General features: G+C 35.6%; 2 protein-coding genes and 1 pseudogene across 3 annotated transcripts; 1 reads left to right on the forward strand and 2 right to left on the reverse strand.

The window, feature by feature from the left end:
• Nucleotides 1-2,760: 2,760 nt before the first annotated feature.
• Nucleotides 2,761-13,673, reverse strand: LOC145624512 (N-terminal acetyltransferase B complex auxiliary subunit NAA25-like). Of its 2 annotated transcripts, XM_081677559.1 has the most exons (19): nucleotides 13,306-13,673; nucleotides 12,332-12,488; nucleotides 12,138-12,256; nucleotides 11,959-12,033; nucleotides 11,577-11,670; nucleotides 11,369-11,487; nucleotides 10,919-10,989; nucleotides 10,482-10,620; nucleotides 9,900-10,075; nucleotides 8,734-8,936; nucleotides 8,245-8,375; nucleotides 7,087-7,163; nucleotides 6,531-6,605; nucleotides 6,213-6,405; nucleotides 5,422-5,541; nucleotides 5,207-5,345; nucleotides 4,837-4,874; nucleotides 4,494-4,754; nucleotides 2,761-3,877 (listed from the first exon to the last, which is right to left on the reverse strand). In XM_081677559.1, exons 1-19 carry the CDS (start codon nucleotides 13,462-13,464, stop codon nucleotides 3,188-3,190), a joined length of 3,036 nt encoding a protein of 1,011 aa, XP_081533685.1. In that variant the 5' UTR covers nucleotides 13,465-13,673; the 3' UTR covers nucleotides 2,761-3,187. The 2 variants fall into 2 exon arrangements, with proteins under 2 accessions (XP_081533685.1, XP_081533686.1); XM_081677560.1 differs by lacking the exons at nucleotides 12,332-12,488; nucleotides 13,306-13,673 and having other exon boundaries at nucleotides 2,800-3,877; nucleotides 11,959-12,029; nucleotides 12,138-12,189.
• Nucleotides 13,674-15,807: 2,134 nt separating this feature from the next.
• LOC145624513 (sorting nexin 2B-like) lies at nucleotides 15,808-22,058 on the forward strand. Its single transcript, XM_081677561.1, has 5 exons — nucleotides 15,808-17,374; nucleotides 17,487-17,696; nucleotides 17,947-18,207; nucleotides 19,594-19,680; nucleotides 21,666-22,058. Exons 1-5 carry the CDS (start codon nucleotides 16,310-16,312, stop codon nucleotides 21,744-21,746), a joined length of 1,704 nt encoding a protein of 567 aa, XP_081533687.1. The 5' UTR covers nucleotides 15,808-16,309; the 3' UTR covers nucleotides 21,747-22,058.
• Nucleotides 22,059-22,240: 182 nt separating this feature from the next.
• On the reverse strand, nucleotides 22,241-23,125 carry LOC145619784 (PRA1 family protein B3 pseudogene; annotated as a pseudogene).
• Nucleotides 23,126-24,032: the final 907 nt, after the last annotated feature.

Below are 24,032 nucleotides of genomic sequence, written 5' to 3' on the forward strand. Positions count from 1 at the left end.
TATTAAAGATGGAATATATATGCGTAAGTAGAGGTTGGTCCAAGTTTACAGAAAGATTAGTGTAAATTTGACTTCTAATTATCTTAATTTAATTTATTTATTTTTACCTCAATCTTTGAATTGTTCTAAGAATGGTAATTTTTCCTTTGACCAAGTGTTGCGATTCAGGTGTTCTTAGAAATAAATTAATTAAGTTTATTAAAAGCGATCTTGCTAACAAGCGCCCCGGGGCGTAAGATAAGGATAAATTATATTGGTTGAAATGGTATTAAGTTAGGAATTCATGACAAAATTACACGTCGTTCGGTGTAATTAATGTTAATTTAACTCTAATATTTGCACTTTAATTCTCTTATCTAACGCCCCGGGGGCGCTCATTAGCTTTAAGACATGTACACATTGATCAAATGAGGTAAAGGTCATTTTAACAAATTCAAAGGCTTAGCTTTTTCATATTCTTTTGTTCATATTGACTTGTTCCCACATTATCCATTGCCGTAAGAGACGACTTTAAAGTAGTCTTCTTGTTTCTGCATGTTAGATTGTTAGCAAGTATATTTTAAAAATAAAAAATAAATAAAAAATAAAAATAACAAAAAATAAAAATAAAAAAACACCTTTGTAATACAAAGTTTTGGGGTTGTGATTATAGACGCAACACATGCACAAATCGTGCTTAACAGGATTCGAGTCATTTTAATTTAGAATCTAGGTAGATGATGAATTATTTATTTATGGTCGATGAATTAATAGTTTTAGGAAAAAAAAAATAACCATTATCAAGCATAGGGTTATAGCTAAGGTTGAATACTTGAGTTACTCTATATATGCTGGCTATCGTACGTCAAGTGATTTATTGTGAGATAATTAACCAATTTCATTCATGTTAACCATTGCATTTGGAATCAACTTACTTTCACCGGCTTAATTGGCTCAATATTATACCCAGCTCTAATCATGTGTATGTATAAGTCTAATGTCGTTCATGGTGAAGACATAATAACTACGATAAAGGATACTAAATTAAGTATTAGAGTTATTCATCGATAAATATATACTTTCATCAATGTACATCAAGCCAATTGAGCTACATACAAGACTATCTTTTTGTAACCATTGACATATCTCGAGTGTTGAGCCTAGCACAAGGTACATAGGGTGTATAATAAACACTCTATCTCAATTTTGACTGATTTAAAGTCACTGGTGACTTACCTATGGTTAAAATAAATTAAAAATTTGTTTGCCTAACCTCACCAATCACTAAAGAGTATCTAACCTAAGCAGATCATGCGTTATGTTGACATATAAACTTATTTATTTAATTTACATGAAACTGATTGTATGTATTTGGTTTATATTTACACTTGTTTAGTTGACCTTCCTTAATTTGATCTTAATTAAAAAAAATTAAGAAACTCCAGCTAACCTTAAAGACTTTTGAACGTATGCAACACGAAATAAACAAGAAATTTTGTTATTGACAATCTAATTAAGGTAACGGTTTTAGGTATCTTTTTGGCTTTTGGTTGTGCCAGCAACTCCAACGACTATAATCTTATTTTAACGAAATTTTTTGGGTTTTTGTTAACTTTTGTTGAAATTTTATCACTGACTATTTGTTCGTTAATTGACTTATGAAGTTTCCAAATGTTTGGAAATTTCAATGATCTTAGTGGACTTGATGTCATTAAGCTAAGTATCCATGAAAAATCAATCATGCAACTAATCTCAAGAAATTTGTGGTTATTGAAAGGAATATTTGTTGACAATCACTCCATCTTATAGTTTTTTTTTTTATGATAATTGCTAGATTATTATCTTCTACGATACATGTAGGGATAATTGCTACCATTAAGGAAAAAGATAAATGAATCTGTTTATACCATATTTGTTGATATGGTGTAATCTTTTACAATAACTTGCCAATTTGTCATGTATTGGCTAAGTAAGTACGGAGTAGCTAGTAAGGAGTGTCAATGTGATGCTATTTTTCTTTGAAAAAATTGACAAATTTTCTTGCAAAAAGTCATTGGAGCCTTATTTTGGTGTAATAAAGACATTATCGTAGATTTAGACGTGATCTAATCTCAAGTCTTGGATAAGAATCTTATTTGGGACTTTGTCAATTGTCATCAACTACCCACTTATTCCTATTTCCATGCTAATGACCCCTCTAGTTCTTAGGTGACTGTCATTGAACTATCTCTACTTGCTGCTTACGAGTATAGAGTGATGTCAGATTGGCCAGCTAAGGAGCATACAAGTTCATGATTGTGGATTTCTGCTCCACATCCAGAATCGGATGACTCTGTTAATTAATACAGTATCAATCGCGGCATGTTGATTAGGTACTCGAGTTATCTTTTAGTCCTCCAACCCCTATGGATGGAGTCATGGAGATGTGCTCCTAGGATTATCTTTGGGAAATATTAACTTGAATGAGTCCTGCATTGTCGGAAATAAAGGTGTTCAATGCTCATAGAGCCAGCGAAGGCCAAGGTGCTCAGGCAATTCGTGCAAGTGATTCTTGATGAATTTGGAGGAAGAATTTATGTAAGCAAGGCCTTGACAAGGAAGAGCATCAGTGGTCAGAAAATGAGCAACGAGTCTCCCTCTGCTAAGCTAATAACAGCAACAAGAAGTCCAAATCATAAATGTGGTTCTGCAACTGCATTCCATGGCAATTTGGTAAATTATTCAAGAAGAAAGATATAAAGTACAGTAAATTTACAGAAAGGCAACATGTATTAGGAATAGTGGAGTACCAAGAAAATCTTTCTTGGCATGAAAAAATCATGTAAAATTGTTAAACTATCATTCAAAAAAATTATTGACAAAGCTCATTTCCGAAAAAATTTGAAGTTACAAGCCTCTATTTTCTTTTCTTTTCTCTTTTTTTTTTTCTGCTGTCAAAAAGAACTAAAGAAAAATGTGATTCCTATTGTTCTTTAATGTACATGATTCAAGCTCGAAATTCTCCTATTGAGAAACATGCCAATTAGATTGGGAACTTGTATCAAGAAGAAAAAAACGCACATGGTGCCTGGATAATGAAGTTCCCTTAGGGTAATTAAAGAATGAAGGCAGGAGGCTCAATGTGCCAAGGCGACAAACATACCAACCAAACAAATGACCCAACACAACTGTCAAGAGTGAGCTAGCAAAGTACTTGGTTACTTGCACCTCATATTTGCTGCTTTACAGTCTCCAACAGCTTAAGCTTGGAGTCACATATTTGTAGAAAAGTCGACATCATCTTATGTTGGCCTTTAAATGTCTTCCTGGCAACATCTGTTGGACTCCAGGACTTGATTCCTTGGAAGATTCGGTCACCCAGTTCTCCTTCGTCTGCAGTAGACCACAATTCTATAAGAGCTTGGTATACTTTTCCAGGACCTTCATTTGGGTCACTCGTGAGGGAGGAGAGCATATGGTCCACTGCTTCATCTTCTGTTTTATTGACCTCTTCTTTCAACCATTCCACAACCACTTCTATAATGCTATACAGAGACAAAACTGAATCCCGGATGGTCTGAGATAACACAGAAGTTGAACCATCTGTGGGTCCAATTTTCTTTTTCTTCTTGCCACAAGGAATAGATGAGCGAACATAAGATTGGAGTATTAGACAATGCCAAGCAACAGGTTCTGCAATCAATTGCACCAAAACTGGCAGATCGCCTCCTGGAGAACAAACCTTGGGACCTGTTATTCTGACCTTTTGTACTATACACTTCTGTAGCAAAGAATTTACTAGATGCCAAAGTGATGTACTCCCTTCAGCTCTTGGAAGCACGGATTCATGGGAGCTCAAGTTCCATGCGTTCAAAAATACAGAGAAGTTCACCCAATCTATCAAGTCTGAGCCCAAAGCCTGCGCCAAATGCCGACACAGGAAAAAGTTTAAATAAAAAAATTAATAATCATAAATAAATAAATAAATAAATTTTTTTTAAAAAAAACAACACAGCAGATTTCACCCATTCGATCAAGCTAATCCCTCTGCCCTTAATTGTTTTTAATGATAGGGTTGGCACAGATATAAATGGTGGACATATTGTTTATGAAAGAGTGGGCCACTTGGTTTTTCTTAGGGGGAGAATAATAAATAAAATGATTTGGACATCTACACCAAGCAAGTGTGCAAAACATAATGGGAAGAAGAAAGTATACTCCTATATACATAAGTCCAATGACTGTCAACATAAAGTAAAAAAATGCCATTCATAAGACAGGGCATCTCTTATTCAAATAACATGATATGTAGTACTTTTTTTAATATGGATGATAGATACCCTGCTATACTATATAGATCATTATAGCTTTGACAATTCATATTAGATAATCCTGAAATAATGTAGTATATTATTATAGCTTTCAATCCAGTAGAGGCACATGCTACCACATGTATCATAGTTCCAGAGAGAGGGGCAGTATCAGAAGCAGTTGCACAGATAATAAACAAGAACGAAGATTATAATAATACAGACCTCCAAAGGTCTCTGACCCTCTGCAACATCAAGCACAACTTTCACAGCCTCGTCAATAGAACAGCCAAGGATCTTCACATAGCGCTCCAACAACGATTTCATCTCCAAGGAGAAGGTAGAATCAGGCACAGACCCATTAACATCTATGTTCTCCTTACTAGAAGCTGACACACACTGCACAGACAAATATATCATCCGAGGAAGAAGAGATCTCCTCTCAACATTTTCTCGCACATTTGTTTCCCATTCTCTACAATGATCCTGCATTATAGCTCAAAGGACCAAATCAGTACATATAATCATAAATAAAAGTACCATCATGAGCAGCAAAAAGTGTTTGTACCAAGTTTTCCATTGGATGTTTGAGTTCTTCAAAGGGTCCTGAAATCAAAGGAACACATTAATAATTTTATTATGATAATTACATCCATCTTACAAGACTCAAACAGAGTCACATGAAGGAAAGCATTGGCAGCAACATAGCAATAACCTATAAGAGCCTAGTCAACAGTCACAAGCTATAAAAAGGAAGCTCATAAAGCCATTTCTGGTAGCTGAAAAGTTGGAGAAACATACACGGCAGACATTAACATCTATAACGGCAACCAGACTTTTGTTTTACAATTTGCATGAAAGCGAAAAAAAGTGTCAATTAGAAAAGAAAAAAAAATATATCACAGTTCACTGCTGGTCAAAGAGCATGATGCACTAACCTAAAAGATAATCCTTTTTTGGAGTTGGGGTCCACCAAGGCCTTAATTGTAATTCTTCATTGAATGTCAATGATTGACACAACGTATCATTAGCAAGCTCAAGAGCTTGAGTTCCACATTTCAAGGATTCAAAAACACCCTGTGAAGAAAACATGTCACTGACACATAAGAAATATCAGCATGTAGCTAAGGGCACGTCCTGCAGGAAATATTACCTCTTCCTCCTCAATGTTGTTGGCTTTCTCCTTCAGCTTTAAAATAGATGATTCAAGTCGTGCAATCAGATATTGGTTAGAATGTTGCAATCGTTCTTTAAACTGCACAAACTCAATAACCTGAAACATAGGCAGCAGAAGCAACACTTGTTAGGCCAAAAATATTAAAAGTCCCAACCCCGATAATATTTTCTATTTTCAGGCTCTCCACAGTCTACAGTTCTACACCTACTTTGTAGAATCATGAAATACTTTTACCTAAAGCACCCATAACTTTAACCTACAATCCAATCCCGTACAACAAATACTCCAGATTTAATACAGGCAATAGTCACACAAAAAGAGCAAGATGAATTAGGGCAGCAAGCCAGCAACAAAAGTTATAGGCGTATATAATTGAACAGAATTACAGAACTGAGCCTAAAAACATGTGCCAAAATTAATCACATGTTGAACTGTGCCGGTGCACCAAGTGTTATAAAGTGAATTTAAGCAGGGAAACATATTCAGAATTTGAAATAGCACATATGCACGTGCCGCAAAGGATGTTGAACTGTGCCGGTGCACCAAGTGTTATAAAGTGAATTTAAGCAGAGAAACACATTCAGAATTTGAAATAGCACATATGCACGTGCCACACACACACACACACACACACACACACCCCAAAAAAAAAAAAAAAAAAAAAAAAAAAAAAAAAAAGAGGATGACAGAGGTGAGAGTGGAGCACCAATAACCAAAAGACATTGCTGAAGCAAAACTAAAATAAGCACAGCTAGATAAAAGCTTACCTTTGAATAATTACGATGTCGATAAGCAAGAAAGGTAAGATCTGCAGATTCCCTAAGATGGTCATCCATAAATTTCAGGTAGTCCTTCAAAAGATCATTTAAAGCTTCCCAAAGAGGAGATAACAACAGCTGTGGCAGGATTTGATGTGAGAGAGACTCTAACAGGATATTTTTCACATCCAGAGTACGAAACCTAAAATATTGACACAATTCTCATAGTCAAAGAAACATTCTGTAAAATACATATAAACTATATTGTGGCACTCCATCAACCTAATCACAATAAAAGGAGTTTTTGGCTCTGATTAAATTACTAACCATTCATAGGCTACAGGAAGCGCACCCAAGTGAGAATACAAATGTAGCAATATTATCTTATACTGCGATACAAATCTGTACATTAAAACAAAAAATTCCATGGTCAGCTCCACATTCTACCAAATATTCAGTAGACGAGAGTAAGTCTGGTACAGCATAATTTAGTCAGGGAGTGGATCCAAAGAAATCAAACTATGAAGTATGATTTAATATGTAACTACATAAATTTTTATTGATTTGTTGAGGTAACCAATCATCTGAAAAAATATTGAGCACATTCACACTATGAAGCATTCATAGGATATACAAAGAGTTCTCAGAAACTTGGGGGGGGGGGGGATACAAGGGAAATGCTACATATCCACAACAAGTTGTAGTAGCAATTTTATAAGTAAATTTGCATTTATGCATGGATTACAGCACTTAAAATTATGCAACAAATTCTAATTATGTATAAATAATAAAATGAGTAGGAGGAATTTCAAGAGAATCAAATTTATAACTAAAATTAATAAATAAAAAGAAAACCAGAAAACCTGAATGATGAAAAACTGACCTCCTGATATTTAATCCTAGTTCCAGCATCATAACAATCTCTAACAAATACCCAATCTTTCCAGTTCTCCAATATAACTGAAAGCAGCGACAAAGGTATTGAAAAGATCAGCTTGACTGGACTAGCAACAGCATGATATAGGATCAATATTGGTAAGGAACACACGTCACAAACAAACAAGTATAATTGCCTAACAATAAAGCAAAGCAAATCTGAGGGACTGGACTAGCAACAGCATGATATAGGATCAATATTGGTAAGGAACACACGTCACAAACAAACAAGTATGATTGCCTAACAATAAAGCAAAGCAAATCTGACATTTCCTATATGTGGAATGGAATATGATAAAACAGGGGAAATGGAACTCCAAGGTCCATTGTGACTTAAGTCCATATAAACAAGGAAAGTATTGATTATGTAGCAAAATTTGAGTTTGAGAAGATTAAACTTAAAAGAGAGAGAGAGAGAAACTATGAAAATTTCTCCCTTGACCCACCAAACCCCACTCTCACACCCACCCCCAACCTCCATTCAAATCCATCCATCAACCACCTTCCAGTCTCCAGCAACCACTAACCACAAGGAAAGAAATCAATAGTTGCTAGTAGGAAAAAAAAGCCTCATCAAGTAAGAAAATGAAAAGGGTGGTGATGAGAAGAGGGATAAGGACTGAAGAGAATTGGGGAGGTGTAAGAAAAGAGAAAATTCGAGAGCCCGACTTAGCCACAAAACTGGTTGTCCACAGTGGATGAGGTTCAGTAAAAGGTTCTCCGACCACTGACAATTTGAGTGGTCAGACAAAGCAGGGGTAGAAAACATGATCTTCTCTTATTCTTTTACGGAACACTTTTCAAAAAGCTAATTTCCTTAATTATTTACATTTTTAATTCTCTGGTGGACCATTCAATGAGCATAATCAGTCCAAATTCATCTGTAGTTCGGATTACAGGACCAAAATTTCCTCCGTTTCTTTAAAATCCAGAACACTTTGCAATTTATAATTTTATATAGCCAAATGTACAATGAACAATAACATTTGAGCACGGAAACAAACAAAGTAAAGCACAATAATCACACATGCCTTAATACATGCAACTATTCCCATAACACCCCAGCCCCCCCCAAAGGAATACAAACTCATTGTGGAAGACTTACTTGGACCAATATATTGGAAGCCATGTGAAAAAGATCTTCACCATGCATACTCTCTTGTGGATCCAAATCCTTTGAAAGAGGAAGGTTTTTACGATAAATATTAATCATCTTCACTGCCAAACTTTCAAGTTCTGGGACAAATAGAAGATAGCCAATAAGAAAAATCCTCCTCCATCCAAATATGTTGCAAAATTAGGGGGGAGGGGGAGGGGGGGGGGCACAGAGATTAAAAAAAGTGGGAAACAAATGAGAGAGACCACAAAAACTAAGTGAATTACCCACAAATAAAAAAGAAATTGAGATGATGTCAACAAAGGTATATTGGATATTAGCAATAAGAAAGAAGATGTTGAATTTCTTTATTAAAAAATGACGCAATATTTGTGAAACTTCCTTAAAAAGAAAATTGCTGCAATTTCAAATAACGGGTGAAGCTATTGCTTAAACCACCCATTTTAAATGACAAATGGGAAAGACGGGAAGACACACCAGCATCAGGGAGCTTGTATGTGATGCCAATTTGCAATTGTAACTTCTGGAGACTGATTGCCAGACCGAGAGATTTTGTTGGTACCATAGACGTGGATACAGAGCTCTCTTTGAGCTTTTCCAGCAAGTCCATTTTCTCATCGGGAGTTAAAATGTCAAGAAATACTTCAACATCAGAGCAGAAGCAAGCTAAGTAGCCAAATCTGCATCATTATAACCATGAAAAGCTGAAACAATATACCAAGCTGTATTTTCAAAAAAGTAATACAGTGCTAACGGAGCAAACAAGCCACACCAAGCTATCAATTTAGAGTAGAATGAAGCAATTTTAACACAACGCATAGAAAATTGAAATGACTGATAGTTGCTACAGAGATCCAGACCAAACAGCTGTGTTTACTGAAAACAAAATACAATATCCCTCACTCTAAAATCAGAATAGGCATTCATACAAATATGTTTCCACAAAAAGGAAATAGAAGGGGTAAAAAAACAACTTGAATCCTGTCACAAATTTTAACTTCTCTGTTTCTGAAACTCAAAGAAAAATGGCACTTTTCCTTAAGATTGCTAATAATATTATTTTATATATTCAAGGCCTTTCTCCAAAAGTTTAAGTTTCCTAATTCTCTAATTTTTGCTCTATCATGTTTCCATGGGTAGTAATATCCACCTATATCCAACACAACTTTACTGTTATGCAACAAAAATAGATAGGAGTAAAAAGCCCAATCATATCATTCTTTATCTATATCAATTTCTTAGAGAACACCCCCATATCAATTTCTAGCCAGCTCAATCTGTATCTTAGAGATTTCTTAGTACTTCTAAGGGTCACTAGAAGAAAGAAAAAGAAAAAAAAAATTTAACAAAAAAAAGGTTTCTCCTCTATCATCACTTAATTAGGAACATAATTGATAAGTTCAGACAGTCAATTTATTTATAAGTGCAACATTTTGACTTTAACACTACTCACATAATACCCTTTGACCATCATTTGATAAAGGAATGAAAACTATAGCCATGTGGGGTCTTGTTAGAATTTTCTTGATATATACTTTCAAAATATCAAATTTTTATTAGTGTTGAAGTAGTGCGTTGGCAAACGTGAAAGTCCAAATGTTGCATTAAATAAAAATAAAAGAGGAAGTAATATAAATACACACCTAGAAAAGTATAGCACCAAGGCATCAATAAGTTTCTCCTTAGCACCAATACCATGTAAGAGTTTCCTCCTCTCAATTTCAAGATAAGCAAGAGATGGGCCCCTCTTAGAATCATCACTAGCTTCTGTCTCTAATTTTCTAACAAAAGCTGATGCATCTTGGATACGAGAATTGAACTGCAAAATTACAACAAATAAGTTCCTGTCCGTCAAACTGATCCGAAGCAGTAATAGTATCAGCAAATATAAGAGTGATTAAATACATAACTGGAAGATTCTTCTAACTATTACTTTCTACATCCCATAAAAAAACCTACACAATTGCCATTATGGAGCATCCCAAAACAAAACTATAGCCTTTCTCAGTCCTACTGATTTTTTTCTCTCTAATCAAACACTCTCTCTCTTTCATGCTCTCTAAACACAATTTCAATATTTTTAATCTACATTTAATAAACTTTATATGCATCAGCTCCATGCTAATCCCAAATTAACTTACTTATCTGACTATCTGGTCACTGAAAGCTGATAAAAAGAAGTTCAAGAATGATAATACTCAGACATCATAGAGAAGCTAACGTACCACATCATCTGTTATATAAGGAAGCTTATTGACAGATCCTGGGGGACACCTTGGTTCACTAGTTACCCCATTGCACCAACTTTGATCATCCTCAAGCAAACAACCTAAATAATGAAGGAAACACTCCCAGTCGTCGGGACTGCCAGGTCAAAAGAGCAATGAGGTTAAATAGTGAAAAAGAGATGTTAAAAAACACAAAAGCAAAGGACCACATAATAGCACAATACTGAGCTAAAGCACAAAAATAAAATTAAAAAAAAAAAGTCCAGCCTCAGCCCTTGAGACCTCAGCTATATAGGCAACTTAAAATCCTTTAGAAAAGCTAAAAAAAGAGAGGTGACAGTCAGCACATAAGAAAACACTAATTAACAGTGACTTGCATTCTACTAAGCAATGACAATGTAATGATAACACTAAAACAGAGTCCACAAGCATACCACATTTCTAGGATTTTCTGGAATGTACTGGCTGCGGCAGCATTGTCACCTGACTGAGCAAGAAGTCTACCCTGCCAGCTTAAGTAAAACAGAACAAATAAGAAATCGAATGCAAGAAAATCAAAAGAGCTTCAATGTCTATGTTAACAATTTTTTAACCTAAGAGGTAATATTATGCATGCTAAACAACAGACACGAAGATTTACTACACAGAACTTTGCAATTCATAGTTTCAAAGGTCTCAATTTATTATACGCCAAGGATTTTTTGAAGAGCGGCAGGAACATTCTTACTAAAACAATTAACTGGGGACAGTTTCAAGCATTTTCATGATAAAAGCAATAGAAAGATCACAAAGCTTCAGATAACAATATGAGGAAATTAATTCACCAAGCACCATAGTCAATAGACAAAATAACAAAGCACAAGAAAAAAAGCTTCAGAAAATACCTGCAAGCGAAGTCGATCAACTTCAATCAGAATCAGGGATCCTAATTTTCCTGATAAGACCTCTAAAGCATCGCCATACTTGCCTTGCTGTTCCAGCACAGAAATGTACACAATAAGAGCTGCAAGATATGTAAATCATTCAGTACAAAAGACCAGACAAGCTACATGATTTATCATTCAGACATATGAAAAGATATCACAAACAGACCTTCAGGTTCATGCAAGCTATGAGAGGCAATGTGTTTTTTAAGTAAGCCTTCAGCTAATCCTAACAACTTCTCTCCGCCCTGGCCACAGCTAACCTGTTAAGCGAAGAAAACAAATTGGTCAGCTGGAAAACATATATCTAATAACCATTGGCTTGTTTATAAGGATAATAACACATCAGTTTTTATCCTTTGAATCATAGCATATATTCTCAGATATAGAATGCATCAACCTCATCAAACATACCAGAAAAATCCAATTTCCAATATTTCAATAGTATTCAGTCTGAACAAATCAGAAAAATCCTCAAGCATACCAGATTACCAGCAAGAAAAAAGAAAATGAATTACAGTATAAAATATTCAGAAAAGCAAAAGAGTAACCTGCAACTGTATGCTACAAACAGCCCAAAGCAAGAACCTCTCTTCACCAACAAGCTTGTACATTTTAATAGCTGTCTGGGAAAAAAGGAAGAAAGTATTAAGCCGGAAGAATCACATACCCCTAAAGCCAAGAATGGAGATTCAAACAAAAATTAACGGTGGCCTAAGAAAACATCAACCTGTTGCTGCTTCACATATGCATATTCACGAACATAACAATTGAAAAGTCCCATCATTAACTCCAAATTATTTGGAATTCTGCCACATGCATAATCATACAAGCTAGTAGCCAGATCCACTGTTCAAATAAGAGAAGACATGTCAGACAACACAATTGCAGCATTTAGCAATAAGCATCAAAACCCATACTTACAGCGATCAAGCCTTTGAAAGACAATCTGAAGCGTGCTGAGTGTAAGATCATCCATTAACAAGGACACATTTTTATGCAACAATTCCTTAGCTTCCATACAAATAGACAATGCTTCTTCATGTTTCCCCATTCTTTCCAGAATAAGAGCTTTAAGTGCCTGTAGATGTTTCAAGACATTTCTTCAATTGGTTTGGCAGACCACAAGAAAGATAAATTTTGAAAAGTTACCGAAATTTATACCAGTAACAAACTAAGAACAAAAGGGAACATCACATGGTTACGCATGTGAGGGTTAACATAAAGATCTTACTCGAGCAACATTGACAAGTTATTAAAAGAAAACATGCAACACAGTAAACAGCAATACAATCCTCATAAATTTGAATTTGTTGTAAAACATATGATTTCCTTAAACTGACATACTATACCCACTTTCCTGTAAGCTTAAGAAGTCCAGTCCGATACCGAGGCATTGCAGGGATATAAATACTACAATCTGACAACAATTGTACACATTCCACATGACAATCAGAATGAGCAATTGAATCTAATGTCACACATTCCACTCTGAAATCACTATTTTTCTAATAAAGATGAATAGTAATAAAAACCAATCTACCAAAGGATAACAGTGCCAATATTTATCCAAAGGTTCTTGCTATCAAATCAACATGACAATTCAAGTTTTTCTCAATAAAACCATTTCACAAAACATAAAATCTTCGACGAAAACAAAAATCTTGATCAAAACCCCACATAACCCAATAGTATATTAATGTGCACTCTATCATTTATACCGAAATCAGAGACATCAAACACAATTTCGTTCAATTAACACATTCAATTCAAATAACCCACAATTAAAAACATAATTAACAAACATAATCTCATACAATGAACAAATAATACCCAAGAAAAACCCTAAAAACAGTGAAAAATTAAGAATGAGATAATTTACAAGGAAAAAAGCTGACCATTGCATAAGGAAGATTGGGATACTTGTTGAGAAGAGTAGAAGAGAGTTTGAGTGCATTTTTATACTGTCGAGAATCAATCGCATCCCAAACGGGTCGGACTTTTCGCTCCGGTATACCGCCGGCATAACCAAATTTTCCGGCGAGTGAACTCGACATCGAAGAAATCGTTTCTGCTAACTTTTGAGATTGTTGATGGTAGAAAGAAAATGGGGGAAGAGAATTTGTGAAGAAATTGGGAAGAGATGAGAGAATTGAGAAATGCCGGCTTGTTTATCGAATATGATGGTTGAGAGTTGAGACTGAGTGTGAAAACTGAAATGGGAAAACCTAATTTTGGGGATGAAGAGGAAATTTGGATTAGTCTTGAAAGGGAAGGTGGTGTGTCACCTAACTCGCATTTTTATGGGTGTTGGCCTTTGGGTTAGCCTAGGCTCGGGGCAAATAGAAAATCCTTTCTTACACTCGTAATCAATCTCTATAGACTATAGGTATCAATTCGGATGGTTATGTTAGTCTTGATGAGATCGAGTTGGATCTATTTTAAATTTTAGTCATGCTTAATTATTATATCTATACAAGTCCAAAACTGAATTGAGTTTTGTTCAAGTCGATCGGGTCAGTTTTTAATACCTCTAGAACCGTTAGTACGTCGTCTATGAGGTACTTTAAACGGATCCAGGGGCTTACTTGAGCCTTAGCCCCACAATGCCCATATTTTTTTTTTAGAAACAATGCCCAGATTTTGATATCATATAAATTAAATATCTTGTACAAATATTTAAGTTTTAGTAGTGGTTTAGTTGGTTAGTTACTTCTTGCATAGATTTGGAAGGTCAAGGGTTCAATCTCTCTTATTTGCACATTTTTTGCCCGATCTAAAAAAAAATTAAATTGGATTTGACTTTGATTACCATGTAGGGTGGAGTGTCAAGACGAAGCAAGTATCACAAGTAGTACATGCATGTTGTTGTAAATGCACTTTAACAATAGTTTTGATCTTTGTAAATAGTGGTATTGAAATTATTGATATTGTTACAATGATTCCACACATTTTTGTCTTCTCTCGCCGACCTTGCTATGAGTTTGTTTATTGCATGTCGTGAATATTGTAGTGAGTACTTCCTCTTGTCACCACCACCAATTTTATTAATCCTTACAAAACATCAGTAGTTGCTACGAGAATCTCACACACCACAAATATACAACTTGAAAAATAACACAATATTAGTGTATTTGGGTTGGGCACACTAACTTAAGCAACTGGATTAACTCAAATCCACAAACTAATTAAATAATATAAGTTTAATTAGGAGAGATTTTACAATTGTTTTTACAAAAAATCACCTGAAATCGGGAGGGCAACTTTAACCACTTGAGCTACCCCTCACTCTCACATGATCATCCATCTTAAACTAGATCAATACTTCTTTGATAATTACCTAATTTTATGAAATCCACGAGCATATGTTTCATGATAGACAACCCTACAAATTGATTACATTTTAAACTAAAAAGAATGGCAAAATATAAAACTCTGTACTACGCATAAAGAAAAGAAAAGGCATTACCCTAATTACGATCAAGAATAAGAAATAAAGTATTTAAAACAAATTTCTTAAATCTTTTTTCATACTCAACCACAAATATAAAAAGCAAATCACGCTTGACCTAGGCCCTGTTTGGGAGAAAGTTGAAAGCTGAAGCTGATTGAGTTAGCTGATTTTGACTAGCTGATTTTACTAACTGATTTGACTAACTTATTGTATTAACTGATTATATAAAAGTGTTTGGTAAATAGTTGATAGCTTAAAGGTGATTGAGTATGTGAAATGACCAATAAGCTAATTTTGGGATAGGTAATTTAGATAGGATTTTAAATTAAATGAGGTTATAAGTGTCATTTCACAATAATTAATGAATAAGCTGATTAAAAAAGCTCCTAAAATGAGCTTTTTAAAAAAGAGCTTATTTAGTGGAATAAGCTCTTTAAATAAGCTTACTACCAAACACTTGTGTTAGCTTGTTTGACTAGTCAATCAACTAAAGTTAGTCAAATAAACTAATATACCCTCAATAAGCTTACTACCAAACAGGGCCCTAATCTCTTTTAAGAAGAGAGTGTTAAGTGATTAGTTACTTGTAACCTGTGTATTCTAAGAGCAAGTTTAGCCCCAAGTCTTAAGACTTGCGGTGACATCATCATTTTGAGTCTTAAGATTTATACTTAATATTTTTCCCATTTTTCTTCAAAAATCTCAAGCAAATCTTTTGAGATTGGGATCCACTTCACCCACTTCATTTTTATTTTTATTATCCCTTTTTTTTTTTTCACTTTTCTACATATACTATGTCAAATATTTAAGTTTTAGGGCTAAAGTGATAAATTTGTGCAAGTTTTAGTGAGTCTTAACAGTAATTTGATGACATCATTTTCAATGGGGACCACCAAAAATAATGTCACATCCAATTCTTAAGATTTGGGGCTAAACTTGCTCTAAAGAAGCAACTACCACAAACGAATCAAAACCAAAAAATTCATCCACATTGCGAAAAAAACAAAAAATTATCCTAAATTAGCCCATAATATGGGTTAGGAAAAAGGTACAAGTACTATTTTGTAATCAATAAATACTGTTTATCATGTCAAGTGTAAACTTCTTCGCGGGTCGTCGTCTTTATACGCCTTAAATTTTCTCTCTCCTTTTTTCCACCGGAATTTCAATGCACCACCTTCTATAACCTCCGTTCTTCCGCCGTCGATCGTCGTTTCCCGGCGAAATTTTTCTCTCTCCTCAATATTCGATTCAATTATCTGTTTCTCTCTCCTGGTTCGTGATCTCGCAGCTCACTGATTTCTCATTGTAGCATTAATATTTGAATTTCAGTTGATTGTACTTGTTTTGATTGATTTGGAATTTTTGTGGAATTTAGGGTTTTTTTGGATTTTGATTTTGTTGATTTTTTTTGGATTTGGAGGATAAGGTGATTAATTGGGAAGAAAATGATGGGCTCTGAGAATGAAGAGGGAGCCCATCCTCTTGCTCCTAATGAAGAAATGGAAACCCTAGTTTTGGATGATCCATTATCATCTTCTAAATCGTTTGCTAATTACAAGAGTGCTTTGACTACTTTATCTGATTCGCATAATAATCATCCTTTATCGTCCTCGATTGTGGCGGAACCTGTTGATTCAGATCCATTGTTGTCTCCTCTACAAGAGGAGGATCAAATTAGAAATAAAGATGTTGATTTTAGCTCGCATTTTGAGGATTCTGATTACTCTGATGTGTTTGATAGTCCAATTACTGGGGGTGTTAATGGTGGGGGTGTCAATGGGGTTGGGAGCCCGAAAGTGAATTCCGGGAGTAGTTCGGACTCGTTGAGTTCTTTGGGTGCTGATTATTTGAACATTAAGGTTTCGAACCCCCAGAAAGAGCAGGAGTTATCGTCGAATTCGATTGTTCCTGGGGGAAACACTTATGTGACTTATTTGATCACTACGAAGACTAATATGAGGGGGTTTGGTGGGACGGAGTTTAGCGTTAGGAGGAGGTTTAGGGACGTGGTGACATTAGCGGATAGGTTATCGGAGTCTTATAGAGGGTTTTTTATACCTCCTAGGCCTGATAAGAGTGTGGTGGAGAGTCAAGTTATGCACAAGCAGGAGTTTGTTGAGCAGAGAAGAGTGGCACTGGAGAAGTATTTGAGGAAATTAGCTGCTCATCCTGTCCTTAGGACGAGTGAAGAGTTGAGAATGTTTTTGCAAGTGCAGGGGAAGCTTCCCTTGCAGACGAGCACAGATGTAGCATCGAGGATGCTAGATGGGGCTGTTAATTTACCAAAACAATTATTTGGGGATTCTAGGAGTGTTGTCACTCCACATGAGGCAGTTCAGCCTGCTAAAGGAGGAAGGGATTTGCTGAGGTTGTTTAGAGAGCTGAAGCAGTCTGTCACAAATGACTGGGGAAATTCGAGGCCACCAGCTGTTGAGGAAGACAAGGAGTTTATGGAGAAGAAAGAAAAGCTCTTTGATTTCGAAACCCACCTCACGGATGTTTCTAAGCAGGTCAATTTGCATTTTCAACTTCTTTTGTTACTCGTTGGTTGCTCACACTTTCATTTATAATGATTTACAGAAGTTTTCCTTTCCTAATGCTTAGCTATCTAATTATTTACAGGCTGAATCGCTTGTCAAAGCTCAGCAAGATATGGGAGATACAATGGGAGAGTTGGGGTTATCATTTATCAAGCTGACAAAATTTGAGAATGAGGCAGCAATTCTTGATACTCAAAGGAAACGTGCTGCTGAAATGAAGAACATAGCAACAGCTACTGTCAGAGGCAGCAGAATGTATAGGGAGTTAAATGCTAAAACAGTGAAGAACCTGGTATCTCCTATTCTGCCTTTTAATTAATGCTTACTGGCTTACTGCATTTTCTATATTTCTGGGGTTTTGCTTGACAATCAATTTTGGACATATAAAAGCTGTCCTCTGGTGCCTATTTACTGACTTTTTCTAATGCATAAACTCTATCTAGAAAAAATCATTCCAATCGTAGGCTTTGTAGTTTGTACAGTTAAAGAGCTTAGATGCCTTAAAATTATGCTGATAACTCGTTTGTTTTTCTGTTATACAGGAAACCCTTCATGGATATCTTGGAGCTATGTTAGCTGCTCACAATGCATATTCAGATCGTGCAAATGCGTTGTTGACTGTTCAGACACTTCTATCAGAGGTATCCTCTTTGCAATCGAAAGCTGACAAACTTGAGGCTGCATCATCTAGAGTCTTTGGTGGTGATAAGATCAGAAATCACAAGCTGGAAGAGTTAAAGGAAACCATGAAAATCACTGAAGACTCGAAAAACTATGCAGTCAGAGAGTATGAGCGAATTAAGGTATGGAATCAGTCTAAATCATGGTCCAAGTTAAGTTGCTCATTGGAATTAAACAATTTCCATACAAACTAGCATTGCGTACAGCTGAGTGCATGTTATATCTGTACCTTGTCGCGTAGCTACCAGCTTTGCATGGTGCCCTTTGAATCAAACATCTTGCCTTCTTATGTGGCTTCAGCTATTTAACAGCTTCCATAATTTCTAATCATTCCCCCTTTAGATATATTGAGTGTATTTCATGATTTCTTTTGTAGAACTACCGTTTCTAGTGCATTGCAGCAGTGGTCTTGCTGATTGTTTAAGCAAGCAATTCTATTCTGGTAAAATATTTGTGGTAGGCTTGGCCTAGTGGTGAAGAATATCTAATTGATGCTCTGTGATAGTGGTGGTTACCTCGTGAGAAATTTGTTAGTTTTGCCCAGTTTGATTCAATTTGGAATGTGGACTCGTAGGTAGTAAAGTAGGTATTGTAACCATTGATGAAAAGTAGTTATGATTTTAAAGGACTATATGCCGTAAGGTAGGGGTTGGAACCAGTGATGAAGAAAAGCAATGAATTTAAACGCTTTGTGGTCCTGTTCTAGAGAAGGACGTTGTAGTTTATCTATATGGGTATGTTGTTTGTGGTCATGGTTGAAAATTGAAATTTGGAATTCTCTTTGTGGTCTTTTACTGGAGAAGCAGGTTACAATTGTGATGTTATTTATCATTCTATCTAGTTATGATGCTCTCAGACATGGTGAAGATGGTACTAGGGCTGGAGAATTAAAGGTTTCCAGAGGCAAATGTTGGTCATTGTCTCCTTATGTACCAATCATTGATGAGAGTTATAGTTCTGTAGAAATTTTTGGATGGCCAATGATTTCTGAAGCTATAATCTATACGACTATATCACTAAAAATCTTGGTGAAATATGGTGGTTTGTTATTTTAGAAGAAGTTATTGACTAATCATATTGTATACAACACTATGTGGCTCCTTTGCAGTTTGATGGTATTTTGTGTTCTGATTTCTGATTTGCATCTGTTTTGTTTGTCAGTAAGATCAACAGTGGCTTTACTTTTTAATGGCTTGTTTAGTATAAGAGATAAGGTTATCCATACCACACTATCCATGTGAAACATGCAGTCTGTGGGTTTTTGGGATGTTACAGCTTAAGAAATTTGTAGAGTACACCAAGATAGTCAAGAGAATTTTATTGCATCTTTTTGAATTTTTCGGCTTGGGGCTGTCTTATTTATAAGTTTCCAAATACTCAGCCCAGTTAGATACATGCTCTCATTTTAATATTCTTGTAACAAATTTGTTGGGTAAATTGTTTGTAGTATTACTGTTTTCCTAACCATAATAATTGTTGAGACTAAAACAATGCTGGTATATCTACAGGAAAATAATAGGACTGAACTTGAAAGACTCGAAAGGGAAAAACATACTGATTTTCTGAAAATGTTGAAGGGGTTTGTAAATGATCAGGTAGGTCTCCTTGCTCTTCCTTGTAGTGTGTAATTTTGATTTTGTTATATTTCTTTGTTGAGTGTGATGATCCTCTGTTTCATTACCCCTTGTCTTTCTTGCTATGCATGGGATAAATTAGGTTTCAGAAACTCGAAATTTATCACTTGGTGCACATTTTGGATCTCAGATGTACACTATATAGTCATACCCTCCTTAACTGCTGAGAGGGTATTTTCTTGAACCCTATGAAAAGGTGCAATCACTTTAGTAATTGGGTGCTCAAATGGGTTATGATTAGGAGAGAGATGCTTAATTGGGAGGCTTTCATTGTAAAAGCATTCACTCTTTGTTTTCTGAAGCAGTTTGGTCCTGTAAAGAAATCCTCTCCTGAACTAAGCAGTAAATGGATGAGGGGCTGCGAAATCTTGGCCTGATCGTCTTTTCTTTGGTTGCTGTATCGATCATCTAATACTACCTCCGTGTCATATTATGTGCAACATTTACTAAAAATGGTTGCTACACATTATGTTCAAGTGTGCAACAAATACTCTTTCCTTTTAAGTTTTCATATCTTTCTATCTCTCCCCTCATCACATGCATCTCTATCTTTCTCTCTCCATTTAACTCTCACAAACAAATTTTGCCTAGGAGTCCATGCCCAAGACCTTTGTTGCACATAATATGAAACGGAGGTAGTAAATATTATTTGAGTGAAAGTCTGGGACTCATGGAGTCTCATAATTGGAGTTTTAATTCTCAAGACTTTTGATTCAACGTTGGATCCCACAGTTAGAGATAGAGAAGTGTGTTTTGTATTCTTTTGATCCTCCTCACCATTAAAGATGTCAAGACCAGAATTTAGAGGAAGAGGTTTCTTCTGGTAGATTCATTGTCCAAAGCATTATTGATAAGTAGCAACTGGCAAGTTGTACAGAGCTTCTAGTTCTAGTAGTAAGAGGAAGAATGCAGCATTTTTCAAAGAAGTCAACAGATGACCATACATGCCCCCTCCTCTTCTCCAGGGTCATTTTTGGGTACTCTTGTAGACAATCTTGTTTGTTTTGGATGATTACATCTGGCTGCTGCTTTGATTGCAGTCTGATTTGAGGACTATGAATGAATTATCTTCTCCTTATCAATACACAATATAACCTTTTGTTTTAAGATCTTTACACTTTGTTTGATTTGCTCCAATTCTGCAAAGATGAGCACGTGATCGGTTTGTCTCTATGTCCAAGCATAGCTTGCTTTTGTACCAGTCTGAGCATCTGGTATTTCACCTATTCCCTTCCACTTTGAAAGGACATTCTTTTTTCTCCAAATGATAGTAAATTAGGGGATGCATGTAGCCATATGAGTGTGGATTATGGAGTTTGTTATTGATCATATTGATTGCCTGGTGGGAGCTGTATATTACAGAACTAATGATGTGCTGTTGATGGTATAGGCTGTAAATGATTTTTGGGATGGTAAATGGCTATATAAATCAATGTTGCTGCCCTTTTGCTTTTCATTGGGGCTTTTGGAGTTGCTTTTGTATGGCTGGGGTGTGAGGGGAGTCATGGTGGTGATTGTGTCTATGACCCTACCTTTATTTTTATAGGTATCAGAAGAGGAGAATTGCTCTTGCTGTTGAAACATGAGGTTAACCTCTCTATCTCACTCACTCACTCACTCACACACGCACACCCACACCCACACCCACACCCACACCCACACCCACACCCACACCCACACCCACACAATACAAACATACATTCAGAGAAACATATAGAGAGTACAAGAAAATAGTTGCATGTAATTTATGTGTTTTTGCGAGTTGTGACACAACTCATATATCTGTTTCATAAAACAAAAAATATATACTTGTTGAATTTCAGTCAGTGATTTGAATGACTCATTCACAACGTGTCTTATGTTCTTGCATCAATTTATTTTTATGGCTTTGAACTGCCACGCAAAGTTTTGGTCTGAGACAATGTTTGTTATTGTGATTTGAATAGGTAAGCTCTGCTGAGAAAATGGCTAATCTGTGGTCAAAGGTTGCAGAAGATACCAGAGGATATGTGAAAGATAGTTCCTAAGTGTAAGAGTATATAGCTGTAACGCAAAAAAGAGTTTCTTCTTGTGTCTTCCATATTTTTACTTCCCACTGTCTAATCAAGGACAAAACAAGTTCATATCACACACAGAAAATTGGGAGCCCATAATATAGCTTTTAGGAACTCAGATCAGTTGATGTGTTCACTGGAATTTGTTCTGTAAACCCTGTAAAAAAAAAAAAAGTTCCACGCATGGCAGGATTATTTTTTTAGCCTGATTGCATTTTGAACATCTGACATACTAATAAGAAATTACAAGGATGGCCTGATTTTCAACAAGGGCATTCTGATCAATTCCATTGTGTTTTACTTTCAGTGTTGAGATGTACTTCGTATATTGTTGGTAGTTGATTACTTGTGGATTCGTTATTGCCTTCTTGGCTAGATTTTTCTGCCCCGTTATGAAGGGAAGTCAAACCTGTTACTAATATTGCAGCTGCCTGCTTTGCTGTGAAACGATATTTAGTCCTATTTGCTGTGGTCATTTTTGTAGAATCAAGGTGAAATAGTCATTTTAAAGGGTGATGGAAAATTTAAAAAATCAACTTACAAAACCTACTGTATTATTTAGAACTTATAGAATAGAAATGAGACCTATAATAATATGAAGTATGGGTCTACTCTTTTTTTTTTCTTAATGATGTTGGTCATAATAACTATTACATCTAATGAAGCTTAAATGTACTAATACCCTCATAACTGAGAAGCATTGAGATAATGAGATCTGAAATCAGATTCTAGACTATGGAAACAGCATCACGCATAGAGGCATGAGCCGATGTGATTGAAGCAGCATTAGCAATAGAAAAGAAACTGGACGAAGAAGTTCCATCTTGTGCGTCGAGAAATAGATCTGCTGGATCTCTGAAAGCACCATGAAGGCACACAATAGCCCCACTAATTAGTGTAGCATAAATCAGCAAAGATGCAACACTGGTAAAGAACATCACAACGATTGTGGCGCTCGCCAAGATGGCTAATATTTCACTGTTTGATAGTGTGCGGCCAAAGATGATCAATGGCTGCTCAGATGGTTTAAAGAAGTAAAAAAAGATCCAAGCAGAAAGGAGAAGTAGGAGAGTAATGAGGGAGAGAGGGTGAGACAATAGAGAAAAAGCAAGCACACCACCAAGGAGTGTAAGGTAGTTGATCCCGAAATAGGAAAGATTCTTACGGATTCTTGTTGTGGCATCAGAGAACGAACAAGGACGAGAACATGCAGCATATTCAAAGAGTTCTGACCATGGGCGATGTCGAGAGTATGTACGGTAGATTGAATTGCCAATGCCAGAGATAAAGTTGCGGAATGGGGGAGATAGAGAAACACTCTTTGGGATCTGGAGTAACAGAGGAGAGGACATGGGATATGAATATGATGTTTCAGAAGCAAAAACTTGAGCTAAGACTTGTTAATATGATGTTTGAATGTATTCAAAGTAGTATTCTTAAAAGATTGTTGATTAATGGAGGAATTATAACGTGAAAAAGGATTAAAAATGGTTGATTGTAGAAATGGTAACTTATCTCCCTTTGCTTGTGGCATCAGTTACAACTCAAGTATTGCATATGAATCAGTATGAAAGCATGCATGTAAAAGGTTGACCAATGCACCCAACTTGCATATGTTGCTTCAAAACTCATAAAGAGACAACAAGCAATATAGTATGGGCCTAACTGTTGTGCTATAGAGTGGCATGTTACTGGAGGTAAGGCCCAAGTTTAATTTTTGGGCTGTCAAAACAAATTTGGGCTTTTGAGCCTGCCTTTTTTTTTTTAACAGTACCCTGTAATATTCAATACTGTGCTACTTTCATTGACTTCAGTCTCCAGTTCACACCTTGTAATTAGGATTGCTCAAAATATGTTGAAGATCTAGATTTTAAAATTACTCCTAAATTTAAAATTATGAAGTTCATGTTTATATAAAAAGTACTTAAAGTATGAAAATCTAGATAATGTAAGTAAAACAGTAAAAACACATTACAAAATATAAAAAATTTAAGTACTTCTTAAGTGACGGAGCCGGTGTTGGTAGTTATTTTGTATGTCTTAAACCCTTACTCGACAACCTTATATTAATATCTTGATTATACATTAGTAACTTTAATATTGAACCTCAAAATAATTGTAATCCTGCATACGAAATGAAGTAATAGGATCGTCCCGATTGAGTACTAAATCTATTACGATTTACGAGTACTTTGTGACGTAATTTTGAACAAGAAGGGAAATTAATTAATTACTACTCAGTACTATAAAAAATACTCC

The sequence above is a fragment of the Chenopodium album genome, chromosome 3 (genome assembly GCF_948465745.1).
Source record: "Chenopodium album chromosome 3, dcCheAlbu1.1, whole genome shotgun sequence".
NCBI classification, from domain to species: Eukaryota; Viridiplantae; Streptophyta; class Magnoliopsida; order Caryophyllales; family Amaranthaceae; genus Chenopodium; species Chenopodium album.

Coding starts and splice junctions, on each gene's coding strand:
- LOC145624512 (XM_081677559.1), bottom strand. CDS start 13,464: ATGTCGAGTTCACTCGCCGGAAAATTTGGTTATGCCGGCGGTATACCG. Junction 12,489..13,305: donor CCAATCTTCCTTATGCAATG/GTCAGCTTTTTT, acceptor AAACATCTACAG/GCACTTAAAGCTCTTATTCT. Junction 11,671..11,958: donor TTTGTAGCATACAGTTGCAG/GTTACTCTTTTG, acceptor TTCGCTTAACAG/GTTAGCTGTGGCCAGGGCGG.
- LOC145624513 (XM_081677561.1), top strand. CDS start 16,310: ATGATGGGCTCTGAGAATGAAGAGGGAGCCCATCCTCTTGCTCCTAAT. Junction 17,697..17,946: donor CTAAAACAGTGAAGAACCTG/GTATCTCCTATT, acceptor TCTGTTATACAG/GAAACCCTTCATGGATATCT. Junction 19,681..21,665: donor AGGGGTTTGTAAATGATCAG/GTAGGTCTCCTT, acceptor TGATTTGAATAG/GTAAGCTCTGCTGAGAAAAT.